The sequence below is a fragment of the Lotus japonicus genome, chromosome 3 (assembly GCF_012489685.1).
Source record: "Lotus japonicus ecotype B-129 chromosome 3, LjGifu_v1.2".
NCBI lineage: Eukaryota > Viridiplantae > Streptophyta > Magnoliopsida > Fabales > Fabaceae > Lotus > Lotus japonicus.
The window spans coordinates 34,674,515-34,688,002 of record NC_080043.1 but is presented as its reverse complement, the minus strand read 5'-3'; the positions used below and the strand labels follow the sequence as shown (position 1 = coordinate 34,688,002).

At 41.2% G+C, this 13,488-nt stretch overlaps 1 protein-coding gene across 1 annotated transcript; it reads right to left on the bottom strand.

Annotated features, from left to right (window-relative positions):
- Positions 1-240: 240 nt before the first annotated feature.
- LOC130749669 (probable serine/threonine-protein kinase PBL11) lies at positions 241-5,701 on the bottom strand. Its single transcript, XM_057603042.1, has 7 exons — positions 5,486-5,701; positions 5,287-5,387; positions 4,444-4,739; positions 4,034-4,169; positions 3,557-3,699; positions 3,342-3,465; positions 241-1,049 (listed from the first exon to the last, which is right to left on the bottom strand). The coding sequence occupies exons 2-7, from the start codon at positions 5,336-5,338 to the stop codon at positions 592-594; spliced, it is 1,209 nt and encodes a 402-aa protein (XP_057459025.1). The 5' UTR covers positions 5,339-5,387; positions 5,486-5,701; the 3' UTR covers positions 241-591.
- Positions 5,702-13,488: the final 7,787 nt, after the last annotated feature.

Sequence of the window (13,488 nt, the reverse complement as noted above, 5' to 3'; positions counted from 1 at the left end):
GAGGGGTTGGATTCACTTTGTGAATCTAATGTAAGCAGTCTTAGCTTGCCATTTCACAAGAGGCTAATTTCCCGACTAGAACCTGTGACCGCAAATCACATTACAGCAAACTTACCGTTGGACTGAGGCTTACCCTCTAATTTAACTATGTGCGTAACTAGTTAAACTGGAAGGTATGGGGTCATAGTCCAACCTGTCATACTCTTGATAAAAACAAAGTAGAGCATCATCTGCATAGACTTTGCATTATATACAGGATTTCATAGTAATAAAAAGCCTTAAAGATTCATCTTAGATCGCACTTAGTCAACAATCAGCATCAAGATGAGAAGAATTTCAATTGTAAGCCAAAATAGAGCACCTAAGAAAAGAAAACAAAAAAGGGAACTATATACATTGCTAAATAAATATGGTCTATGCCACAACTAAGAACTGCTAGCAGCTTACTCAATACTCATGACAAAACTCCCACACTTCGCATGTTTGGCTCTACCGTGAAATGCTGTAGAATCAATTCTGGATAGAAACTTCAAGTCTTAGCTTCTGAGAAAACATGTCTGGGATTCTGTGCAAATCGTGAAACCAGACATGCTATGAAGCATACAAGGGAGAAGCAGAAGGCCTAGGATAAGCAATTATTTTAGGAGTATCTCCACTTCCTTTCCCAGATGCAGGGGCATGGCCAAGGCCAGAGCCACGAACCCTATGCTCTTTCTGATCACTGTTTTTTTTAATCTTCTCCTCTGATTCCTTTAGCTGCTCCAACACTCTCACCACCTCATTCATGGTTGGCCTGAATTTAGGATCCACAGCAAGACATTGAAAAGCAAGGGTGGCTGTCCTTTGAGCTCTATCGAGGGAATACTGGCCCTCAAGACGGCTATCCATCACACGAAAAACTCTACGTTTGTTAGAAAGGTAAGGTTTTGCCCACTCAACTAGATTGTGTTCTCCAGATGGCCGGTTCTTGTCTATAGCACGTCTTCCTGATAACATTTCCAGAAGAACTACTCCAAAACTATATACATCACTCTTGGCAGTGAGATGACCTTGTAAAGTTAAAAAAAAAGAATTTAGTAACTGTTAGAGCAATAATGAATAATGCTGCTACTTTTTGTGTATCCATGATTCATTAAGTAATTGTTCGGAAACTGACTCAGAGTCGCGTATAGGTACAAAAATCATGTATCTGGATAAGCTACTATGAGTAACTTTTTTTGTTTGATACGCAATTCTCACATGTGGAACAAAGCAAACATGCTGTAATTGGTGTCCAGAATCAATCCATGTTATACACTAACAGTAAAAATATAATATCCATAACCTCATTGTTTGCATATTATGAAAAGTAAATGTTGCTCAAATATATAACATGTTTGGATCCACTTTTAGAGCTCGTTTGGGTACCTGTTAGAAAGTATAAAACGGAAAAATAACATGCCCTAATATGTTGGAGGCCCCTCTAAAATAGGGGTCCTTTGGTTAAGGCCCCTACAAAATTTTTTGGGTGGAATAACTTCCTAATGTGAAAATAATATATAGGGATAAACCCCTGCCGTGGGGTTCCGTTTAATTTTTTATGATTTTGCAAACGGCGCTGACGTGGATTATATTTTGTGAAAATTATTAGGGTGTCATGTAAGTAAATTAGGGTTGAAAAAATAAAAAAAATAAGAACCCAAAGTAAAAAACCAAATAAAATCCCCAAACGTACTTGGGTTTTTTACTTTGGGTTTTTATTTTATTTTTATTTTTCAACTCTAATTTACTTACGTGACACCCTCTTTAATTGAATAATTTTCACAAAATACAATTCAGGTCAGCGCCATTTGCAGAATCATCAAAAATTAAACGGAACCTCACAATAGGGGCTTATCACTATATATTATTTTCATATTAGGGGCTTATTCCACCCAAAAAATTTTGTAGGGGCCTTAACCAAAGGACCCATATTTTAGAGGGACCTCCAACATATTTAAGCCCTATTTTCCCATTTTCATACTCCCTCCGTTCCTTTTTATTTGTCTTTCTAGCACAATTTTTTTGTTTCCTTTTATTTTTCATTTGGTGATTTAAGGTTACATTGTACCAATTATACCCCTAACACAATCTCATTTATTCCATTCAAAGTTTAGTAGTGGAAAATTGAATTTAATGAGCTTCCTGAAAACTGTTGTCTTTCTTGCTTCAAAATTTCATTGTCCAATCTGATTTTAGCTTTAATTATTCATATGACTATTCAACTTGACTATAAATACATACTCCAATGTTACTTTGCGGTTAATTATGGAGTACATTTCATATAATCACATCATAAAATTGCATGATACTTAGTGGTTCAAAAAAAACTGCAGTAGAATTTGATTGAATGGAAACTAGCCTTTCAATTTAAAAAATAAATGAATTCAAATAATATTCCCAATATAGTTTTAAATTCCAATGTTACACAAAAAAAAAAAGAGTGTAGCATTAAATTCTGTCATAGGAAAAAAAATTCATTTGAAGACTTAAAATTCTATAAAAAGAAAACACATGGTGAATTATCAAGTGCACAATTAAAAAAATCTGATGGAAAAAGCAAGAGTGGAAGACTCATTGGTCTCATTGCAATATTTGAAGACTCATTGTTTATCAAGTGCACAATTCTGCGTTTCCTTTTTTTTTTTTTTGAAGTCTTTTAGTCTTTCTTTGAGGAGTGCATGAGACCATGTAAAATTAATGTTGTTGAAACCTGAAATAGTTTAATGATATGAGAGAGTGTTGTGGGAAAATTAGGAAATTAATTATTGGAGAGAGAAAATCTATGAATGAAGATAAAGTAAATATTGAATTGAATTAGGGCAAAATGGGAAAATTAGCTCTAAAAGTGCAATACCTTGGTGGAAGAGCTTTGTACTAGAAAGACAAATAAAAAGGAACAGAGGGAGTACTTTCTAAAGGGATTCAGAATCACTTTTTCCCCCACTAAAGCTTCTCTTAGTAGCTTCTCTCCCCTAAAGTGGAAATCTACCGGCTCTCTGAACACACAAAGTATTTTCACAAATCTACGAATGAAAATTGAAATAGAATAATTATGTGCAGAAAGTGCAAAGGATATCCCAATACCCAAGAAAAGTGGTTCTAGAGAACCTACTTGATATTCTGTAAAAGCTTTAAAAAAGTAAACTAATGCAACTTCGGAGAAGAGTACTACTGAGTATCAAGTACCATTATAGTCCATCAACCAAAACAGCAAATTTTGAGATGGAAAAATGTTGCATAGATAGACAGAAGGTAAATTAGGAAGCCAATTTGACAAACACAGCTTACAAAAAAAAATTGACAAACACAAAATTATATACCTGTTGCTAGATACTCTGGCGCAGCATATCCATGTGTTCCCATGACTCTAGTAGAAACATGGCTCTTATCACCAGTTGGCCCATCTCTGGCCAGCCCAAAATCAGAAAGTTTGGCATTATAGTTCTGCACAACAGAAGTCAATGAAGCATCTTAGTGACACAATGCTATATAAAACATTTTCAACCAAAAATAAGGCGAGGACAAGTTTGCATACAGTATCAAGCAGGATATTTGAAGTCTTAAAGTCACGGTATATGATCTTAGCTTCTGTGCTATGGAGAAAAGCAAGACCCCTTGCAGCCCCGAGGGCAATTTTCAATCTTAAAGTCCAAGATAGAGGCTGAAAATAAGATCCTCCTGTATTAACAATGATTTCGGCCAACATTAGAGGACGGAAATATCACGAACCAACAAACAACTCGTAGGATTTTTTCTTCGATTACAAGAAAATGATTCATCAATATATTATAAGTGCATGTTTGGAAATCTTTCTCCAATTGATTCCAAAGCCAGAATCAATTATTCAGAGAAGGTTTTGGCTGTCAGAATTAATTTTGAAAAAAGAAAGGCCAATCCAGACATGCTATAAGCCATTTTAGTAGTAGAAACCTAAATATTCTCTAACAGATTCATAGTTGGGAGGGATATTGTTTATATAAAGTAGATAAAGTAGAAGGTGCTAAGTACTGACTCCTGAACAGATGATTCTCCACACTGCCCTTAGGCATAAATTCATAAACTAGAGCTCGGTGCTCATCCTCTAAGCAGTAGCCTATCAACTTGACAAGATTAGGATGCTGCAGCTGCCCAAGATAGTTAATCTCAGCCTGCAAGTCACAATACATGCTAAGAAGATTAACAATAAGCAATCAGTTTTGGACATTTACTCTATTTAATTTGATTGATTTAGCCACCAATGTCAATAAAATCAAAGGAGGAAACCAAGTAAAGTTAAAAACAGTATAGTTTCATTAGAAAACCCTCAAAAAGATCAAACAAGCTAAATTGATAAGTATCCAGAAAGATAAACAACTAGTTAAAGCCAAAGTATGCATCAGAAGAGGTAACTGAGTGAGTATCCAGAAAAGAACTGAGACTTACCAACCATTCCTTGTGACCCTGGAACCCTTCCTGGTTAAGTTTCTTCACAGCAATAACAATGCCAGTTCCCGGCCTGGTAGCAGCATGTGAATGCTCATCAATCCAACCCTTATAAACAGAACCGAATCCACCCTCGCCTAAGACACTGTCCGGGCGGAAATTTCTTGTAGCTGTTCTTATCTCATTGTAGCTGAAGCTTTTCAAATTGGAAGATTGTAAGATCTCACCCTCACTCCGAGGAGTGGATGAGCTCCTGCTATTTGAACCATCTCTGCTCACACTTCTAGAAGTGAACCCTGCAAAATCACCATGAAAAACAAGTTCAAAATAGAAAACTCAGTCACCATCACTGGCCTTAAAAACAAAAAAACAAGTAAAAGGTCATCACTATGATAACCACATTTACATGGAATCAAACAAAACCCAAAATTTTCCATCTACAGTTAACAATATTTTCTCCCAAACTCAAATTATAGTTTTTGTTTATCCACTACTGAGGGGGCTTCAGCTTCACAATTTTAGGGCATTCAATGACTGTCCCAAATAAAGCTCAACTGTGAGGAAGCACAGATCACAACATCGAATAAGACATAACATCCTTAAATTACAAGGCTTTCATATTCTCAAGAATGTCATCATACTAGGATACATACATACATGCATACATGTCTGTGACAGCTCAAATCTCCATAAAGTTAACAACTTTAAGTTTTTGACAATCAACCCCACATTGATCCCAACACCAAAACACAAATTCAGAAAAAAATTGATTTGATTCAGTTCAGATATCAAGGAGGAAACAAAATGATGCAACTTTTGAGTTAAGAAACATCTTATTCTGACCTGTATTGGAATGACTCACAGCCTTAATCCTATTGCTCCAGCAAGCACCCATCAACAAAAATCTCTCCAACAATCAAATATTTTGGCTTGCAGCTCAAAAACTGAAGAGTACGCCAAAGTCAGCAAATTGGGTTGAAAAATGCAAAAAAGTATACTATCCAAACAGGAGAAAGGGAACCCACTAGGGTTTAGGCCGAACCTAGTGATTGCTCACTGAATGCCGGAAAGTCCAAAACTTTTCACTTTTGATGATTTGGGTTTGGATTAGAAGCATCATAAAGCAAAGTGTACAAGAAAAAGTGGAGATTTAGTCACTTTGTTAATGGAGCCTCTTGACAATCCAGTAAAGTAGATCATCTACTTAAAACTTTTACTACTTTTTCTTTCTTTTTGTCTTCTTCCAAATCCACCCAATAAACAAACATTGGAATTTATAGGCACATTTATTCCTCTCACACTAAAACATGGCAAGGTAGGTGAAAAATAAATGCATGAATCATACGTCTCTATTGATCTCATTAATCAATGACAGCTTTGAACTTTACTATTTTAAGCCAAACCAGTGACCATTCAATTCTTCTTGACGGTGGATTCATGTTATGTTCAATTATCATCACCTATCTTGTTTTATAAAGTGGATATACATAATGATCAATCTACATGTAGGGGTCTTGATTTTTACTGTTGTACAAATTTGAAATTAAGTTTTGTACGATGATTGATCATGTGTTCCACCTTAGCTTTAGGTTTTAATGTGAGAAAATTTTACTTAGTACTCCAAGTTACCCCAAATTATTTTTCTTAATTTATATTCATCATTAATGAGTTGTATAGTGGAAAGAGAGAGAAAACTCAATTAAATGAGAGTATTGTTGCAAAAAAAATAATTAATGCGCTATAAAAAACAGTTTGATGTGGGTTAGGCCTAACCGCCTAATGGAGAACAGAATTTGTTGGAGCAAAATGTGATAAGGAAATTTGGCAAAACCGTGTTAAGGAGAAGCATCGAGCACAGTGAAGAGGACAAAAAATGAGTGTAAGCCAGTCTCCGGTGGTGGGGGACGTTGATTTTGAACTTGTGGGCGACAATGTTCAAAGTTCAGAGAAAAAACGTGGTCGTGGGATACCAAGGGGAAGCAAAAACAAGAAGCGTGAACCAGTGTCTCTAGTGATTGATGGCTCAGCTGATAATGGGGTAATCACAAGGACAAAACGAGCGTCGATGTTGGGACAGGAATTGGGACTTGCATATAAGGGCCAGAGGTGTGTATGTTGCGCGGGTTGGAGGCACAAATTAGGGAGAGTCATCCGGATTTGATTTGAAGAACAAGTGTGTCGTGGGTATGTGGCGCCCTTGATTCTCTAGAATGTTAGAGGATTAGGGAGGTCGCCGAAGAGAATGGTAGTCAAGCAGGCAGTTTTACAGTGGAAACCGGATGTCTTAATGATACATGAAACAAAGATGAGTGCGGATCGTAGGAAGGTATTGAAGTCTTGGGCACAATCTTTAAATATGAATTTTCTCTCCAGTTGATGCAGAGGGGTCAACGGGGGGCTTGATTACTTTATGGCGGGATCATGCCATGGAGGTGTTGAACATCGCAATAGATTCCATGTTTCTTTTTCTGTATGCTAATGTCCCTAATGTTGATGTTGTTTCGATGATAGGAAATGTATACGGTCCACATGGTGATGAGGGTAAAGCTGTTTTCTTTGCTGAGTTGGTCACGGCTTTGGAAATGCATCAGTGGGAGTGGTTTTGGGGGGGTAATTTTAATGTGGTGTTAAGGGATGAGGAAAGAAGGGGATGTCGTATTGTGTCACATGATAGTGTTTTGTTTCAATGTTTTATAGCAGATGCCTGCTTGCATGATTTTCCTTTGTTACAAGGCGAATTCACTTGATTTTCGTCTTAGAATGATGATACTTGGAGTAGGCTAGACCTGTGGCTTGTATTGGAGGAAAATCTTCTGAGTTACAACAACATTTTGCAGTATGTTCTGGATTGGGGATTTCGGATCATCGGGTAGTTGGGCTGTCTTTTGGTCTAGTTCATTTAGGGCCTAAGCCTTTTTAAAACTTTAACCATTGAGTATCTAAAAGGATTTTTAAGGAGTTGGTGGGGAAGTTGTGGGAATCAGTGAAAGTGGAAGGGTGTCGGGGTTTATGCTTATGCAAAAGTTGAAGGGATTTAGGGGAAGGATTTGTGAGTGGAGGTTGCAGATGGGTTTATGGGTAGTAGAGAAAATAAAATAGCTAGAGGATAAAGTTCAGCAAGTTATGGCACGAATGGAGGTGGAGGGTGAGTCTAGGGAGCTGAGGAGGGAAAGGGTTGAACTCCTTGCGGAGTTGTGGCATGCCTATAAGATGAAAGAGAGAGCTTGGCTGCAGAAATCAAGGATGAGATAATTAAAAGAGGGTGACAGGAATTCAAAGTTTTTTTATATAGTAATATTATATATATAGAGATTATATAAACTTAACTCTAATACTTTTTTTTTGTTATTGTAACTTTAATACTTAATACATTTCTTATATATAAAAATTAATTATTCTTACTTATTTAATTTTGAAAATTTTCTAATTTTTTATTTATAATTATCTATTAAGTCGTATAAATTTAAGTAAGACATAATAACCTTAAAATTTTATTTATAATAAAAATCTTTAAAAACTTGTTTAAGTTAAATTTTCTTATATATAGATAGATATAGATTTATCTTTCAATCTTATAGTAACTTGAAAAAATAACTTTGGGGGTTTTCACAGTCTGCTAGGGTTTCTTAACCCTGCTTCCCTGCCGCCATTCACCTTTCGCTTTGCCGCCGGGTAGAAACGACCGAATTTCATGGCTCTCTCTGGTCATGGCCTAGTCATCAGAGATGAGGATAGGGTGGAAGCTTTTGAGGAAGGAAATTCAAAGGCATCGATTTCAGATGGTTAAGGGTCGTTTTCTGGCCACGAGGGGAAGCAGTGCGACGTGAAGAGCTCTCTTTTTATTGATGGCATCTCTGATGTTGTATCCTTTGTGCAGATTCGTGAGTTGTTTTCCCAGTTTGGTCGAATCAGAAGGTTGTATATGCAGAGCCAAAGGAGGGCAAAGAGAAGGTGGCGTTTCGACTTCGTGCACATGGCTTCCGGCGACGAGGCTACTACGGCTCGTTCTAAGCTGGACGACGTTCAGATCAGCGACGCATACTTAGCTGTGGCAGAGGCGAAGTCTTCTCGTCGGAAGGCTGGGTCCTCAAGGCTGGGTCCTCATGGCTGGGTGTCGGCTCTCCCAAGCTCTTGTCTGATTCCTTGTCGTAGGAGTCTGCACCTCCTCTCTTGATTGATGAGGGCCATGGTCGATTACATCCCGATGAAGTCTTGTTCTCGGAGGTGTTTGGCTGTGTTGCGCGGGATTTCGGCGGAGAGTCGAGGCGTCATGGGGAGTTTTCTATCTCTGCCCGTGATGGGGTCTTTATTTTTTACCCTCCCTCGCCTACATCGGGTAGTCCCTTGGTCGTTGCGGTTCTGAGTTCGTTAGCCTCAGCTTCTAGTGAGGATTTTATGGTACTCGTTGATGATATGCTGAAGTTTTGCTTGAAAGCTGGGGCTATTTGTGAGAAGGATGAGTTGGATTGGCGTTCGTACGACGGTGAGATTATCCGTGCTATAATTTCTGATTTTGAGGTGCGGATGAATGAGTTGATGGTCACGTCGCTGCGTAATTCCCTGTTAGATCAGAATTTGTGGTTCGTGTAGCTAGTAAGCCAAAGATCGATTATGTGCGTAGTGATTCTGTTGATGAGCGCTTGGAGGTGGTAGATCATGTTAGTCTTGTGCCCACCCCCGATCAGCATGGTGCTCCTTCGGACGTGTCGCTTGCTTTGGCTTCTGTTATATCCAAGAACATAGAGATGAGGTATGGTACCTCGAGTGAGAGGATTGTGATGTGAGAATCTAGAGACAGTTTAGAGCGTAACCGCTTAGAGAGAGAAAGTAACTGAATTTCAAGCTTGTTATTTCTCAAATGAGCTAAGAATCTCTTACAATTGATACCTGCCCCCTATTTATAGACTTGGGGCTGGTCTTAGCATTCCTGACCACCCTTAGTGGGTCAGTTGGGCCTCCTGGGAGAAGGCCCAACTCTTTGGCTCGTACGTCGCCCCTAGTCAAACGTCCCTGGGCGAGGGCCCTTGGGGTCTCGCCCAGTCCACAAGACACCGAGCTCGAAGCATGAGAGCTGAGAGTGTCTTAAATAACTGGGGCGACAATCACGAAAAACTAACCAACGCTAGAGTCTAGTAATTCAAAACAATTGCCAACATGGCTTGGTAAGTAAAGCCTAAGACTAATATTTTGATCTTCCTAATAAGGCCCACAAGTCCACAAGCAAGCTCGTGGCGACAGCTGAACAACGACGCTTGGTTGCCTCGCCCAGTTGCTGCCGTGAACCGTCGTAAATCATGGTGGCTTGACACGCGTTGGGCCCATGCCACGTGGCATAGAAAGGCAAAGGTCAGCGAATCTGTAGAATTTTAACTGCTTTCCTTGAGACGTCCCGTCAAATCCCTATAAAGTCTGTTAATTTGAATTCGAAACAATTAGCTTCAGCCGTTGCAATTTCCATTTATTGCGTCGTCCCACTTCCCGAAATCCATCAACTGCAATCATTTCTCCGTTGTCATGGCACACGATTCTCCACCTTCCCTCCACGTTCCCCAACAACTGACCACAGCACCCCTTCACACATTTCCCTTCGATCATCACCCCCTTCCTATTAAGACGTTGTTCCCACACCCCCTACTCCTTTCGCAACCTCAACTCCTAGCCACCCTTTTTGCGTACAAGAACCCCTTATCAGACCATTGCCTCAGTCCCCTCAACACCCCATGCACCGCTCCTCCTTCCGGTGAGTCCTTAAAACTTCAAAGTCGTTTTTGTTTCCCTTACCCTCTCTTTTAATGGCATCAAGACGCCGAACCAAGAAACCCACCCGCAATGTCACCGTTGCTACCCCCTTGCGGTGCGTTCCTTCTGCTGACCTTCCTCCCCCCGGGGGAGTTCCGCTCGATCAAGAAGACATTGCCGCTTCCGAACTAAGTCTTCGGAATCCCTGCCGGCTCCTGCTCTAACGGGCCTCCCAGCTGGGACAATCCCTAACCAACCGTCCAGTTTAGAGTAATGGACATCCATTTGCGATCTCTCCTCGAAGTCTGGTGGGTTTTGCCATGAGAAACCCCTTGACAATATTTTGTATTATGGCGGCTGCTCGGCCTCCGAACGCCCTTGGCTCCGCCGCCCCTACCACCTTGTGAGCGACCCCCACTTCTTCTATGTGTACGAGTATATGTTCACAAGTTTGGGGATCAGGTTTCCCCTTTCTCCCTTTGTTTGCTCCGTGCTACGTGGCATCAACGTTGCCCCTGCTAACTTCACCCTAATAGCTGGGCTTTCTTGCGATGCTTCGAAATCCTCTACGACGCAATCCATCAAGAGCCAGAGCCCTCTCATTTCTTTTACTTCTACGGTGTGGCCGCCCAACCATCACCACCGCGCAACTAGGTCTCCCTGGAAGCTAGGCCCAATCGCCCGCAGGTATTTTAAGGGATAGTACCGCCTGCTTCCCGTTTTACTAGACCCGAGAAATATCCCTGGTGGTCGAACCACCTGAGGATTCTCTAACCCCTGAAGACAAAGTCATTATCAGCTTCCTGGCTAATATCCCGGTTTTAGATTGTGCTCGCGTGATTAGTAAAGCCAAAATTTCATCAACTCCTGCCTACTTAGGTTTTCTTGCCCCTTCCCGTCGTTCCTTTTCCCTTGCTTTTTTTTACACTTCTTACGTCCCGCTGACTCTCCCTTGTCGCCTTTTGTTCCAGGGAAGATGAATTCCACCAATGTGGACCTTCTGGCCGCTTTTGAGAAAAAAAAGAACATCCCATTCCCTCCTCGGGTCAACTTAAAGGGCGACAAGACTCCCTCCCCAATAGTCTTGGCGGGTTAGAGTGGGAAACGGCCCCCCGGGACCCCCGGCGAGGGGACCTCTCAACCACCCCTCAAGAAGCAACACCTTTTAACCGTTGCCTCTCCTACCGGCGAGGATAGTGCCCCTACTATTTCTCCCGCTTCTCGTGGGCCCGAGGAGACTCCCAAGACGACTCAGTCCGGCGGACCTCTCAAGGTGACTCCGACTCCTTCATCCGATGCCCGGGGTGGTTCTGTCAGCATATCGCCCTCTGAGGGGACGATTGTCCCGCAGCTCGCCGGTTAAAGCTCGAAGCCATCTGTTAGTTTACCGCCACCGCCGCCTCTCAGTCACAAACCGCCTCCACCTCCAGGTTCTGCAAACCTGGGGTTGCCACTTACCTTATCCTTGACGCCGACGCAAGTTGTAAGAATGGACGAAGTGGTTCAGAAACAGGGCTTAGACAGAGTGTCTGAGGGTGCTTTGGCGACAGTGCTCCATGCTTTCCATCGCTACAAGCGGTCCACCAGAGACGCCGAAGCTCTGCGGTCAGAGGTGAGGAGCGCGAGGTGCTCATAGCCAAGCTAGCTTCCCAAGAGGCCACCTTTTCCAAAGGGCTAGCCGATCAAGCCAGACGTTCTGAGGTCAGCTTGGAATTCCGAGACAAAAAGATTTTGGAACTGGAGGGCACGCTTGAGAAATTCAAACAGGAGGCGCAATTGGAGTCTGACACAAAGGAAGATCTGCTGGCCTCCAAAGATCAAACCATCTCTTCCATGGGTGCGGAACTTGAGACCCTCCATGCAGAAATGGTAAAGAAGGACGAGACTCTGTCCGTGGCGAAGGCCCAGGCCCAGTCCGATGCGGAGGCTTTTGAAGAGAAGGTGAGGTCAGATGTCGTTGCAGTCGCTGTCTTCGAACGCGGTCGCGGCTTCTTTCTTGCCAAAACCCAAGTTCCGCATCTCCATCCCCAAATTGATCTTGGCCTGATGGGGGCATTCAAAAAGGTCACTCCGGGCGGATTAGTCGGTCCTCATGATCCTTCAGGCTTCGTCACCGAGCGTTTCTTGAACGAAGAAGACGTAGAACAAGATAAAGATGTTAATAATTGAAATTCTGGTTTGCACACAGGACAGATGTCGAACGCGATGTTGGGACAATCGGTTCGACAATTGCACAACAGTACAGAAATTAAACCACAACATTTAATACAGTAGAAACAGCACAGTAGCAACAATAAATCACTAAAAAACACAGAGAATTGTTAACCCAGTTCGGTGCAACATCACCTACATCTGGAGGATACCAATCCAGGAGTCAATCCACTATCTTAGTAATAGCTCTCAGGTCATACATGAAAGTCCCTCCTATACCTAAGTACTCCCCCTTAGTATAGAGCCTCTTCAATGTCTACCACTATTACAACTAGTGATTCTAGCTTAGCCCTTCCCTCTAAGCTACGAGGAAACTTCCCCTAACTCCTAATGATCACTGCCACAGTGACCGATCCTTTACACAAGAGATTGAAAAACAGATCTCATGATCAAAAACTAATGCAACAACTCTCAGCTAATACAAGAACATAAAGCTGTTGAGAGAACAACAGAAACACAATGTGAACTCACGAATATGAAACCCTAATTTCTCCACACAAAGGCACACCTAGCAACTAGGTTTAGGTCTTCATAAATAGCAGTTCTTCAGGCCTTCTTTTTGATGGGCTTGAACGAACAAAGGAGTCCACAACAAAACAGGAAGTCAATCTTTTTAAAACAGAACCAAATCTTATCAAATAAGATTTGAAAATAGATTGGAACTTTCACAACTTAAAACCAGACCAAATCTTCTGAAACAGAAACAGATTTGATCACACTTGATATATTCCTTGAGCAGCACACAGAAGCTTTTTCAACAACCCTAACTTGAGTACCACGAAATCAATCCAAAGCTTCACAATTAATCATCCAAGCACACAGCAGTTCGCAGGGACACATGTCACAGTCAAGATGTTAAGACATCGTGTCCGACATCTTGTCACAGACCAAAACATTAGCTAAAATGCAGACAATCATAACAAAGGAACAACAATCTCCCCCTTTGTCAAATTTTAGCTAATACAATCCACTACCATAAAGCTCTTCAGAAAACTTGCAGCTTGAAATATCAGATCATAGCAAATATAGTATATCAAGGTAGTTTACTCAAACGAACACCTTTAACATAACTATTGTCAGCAGCTATGTACAGAA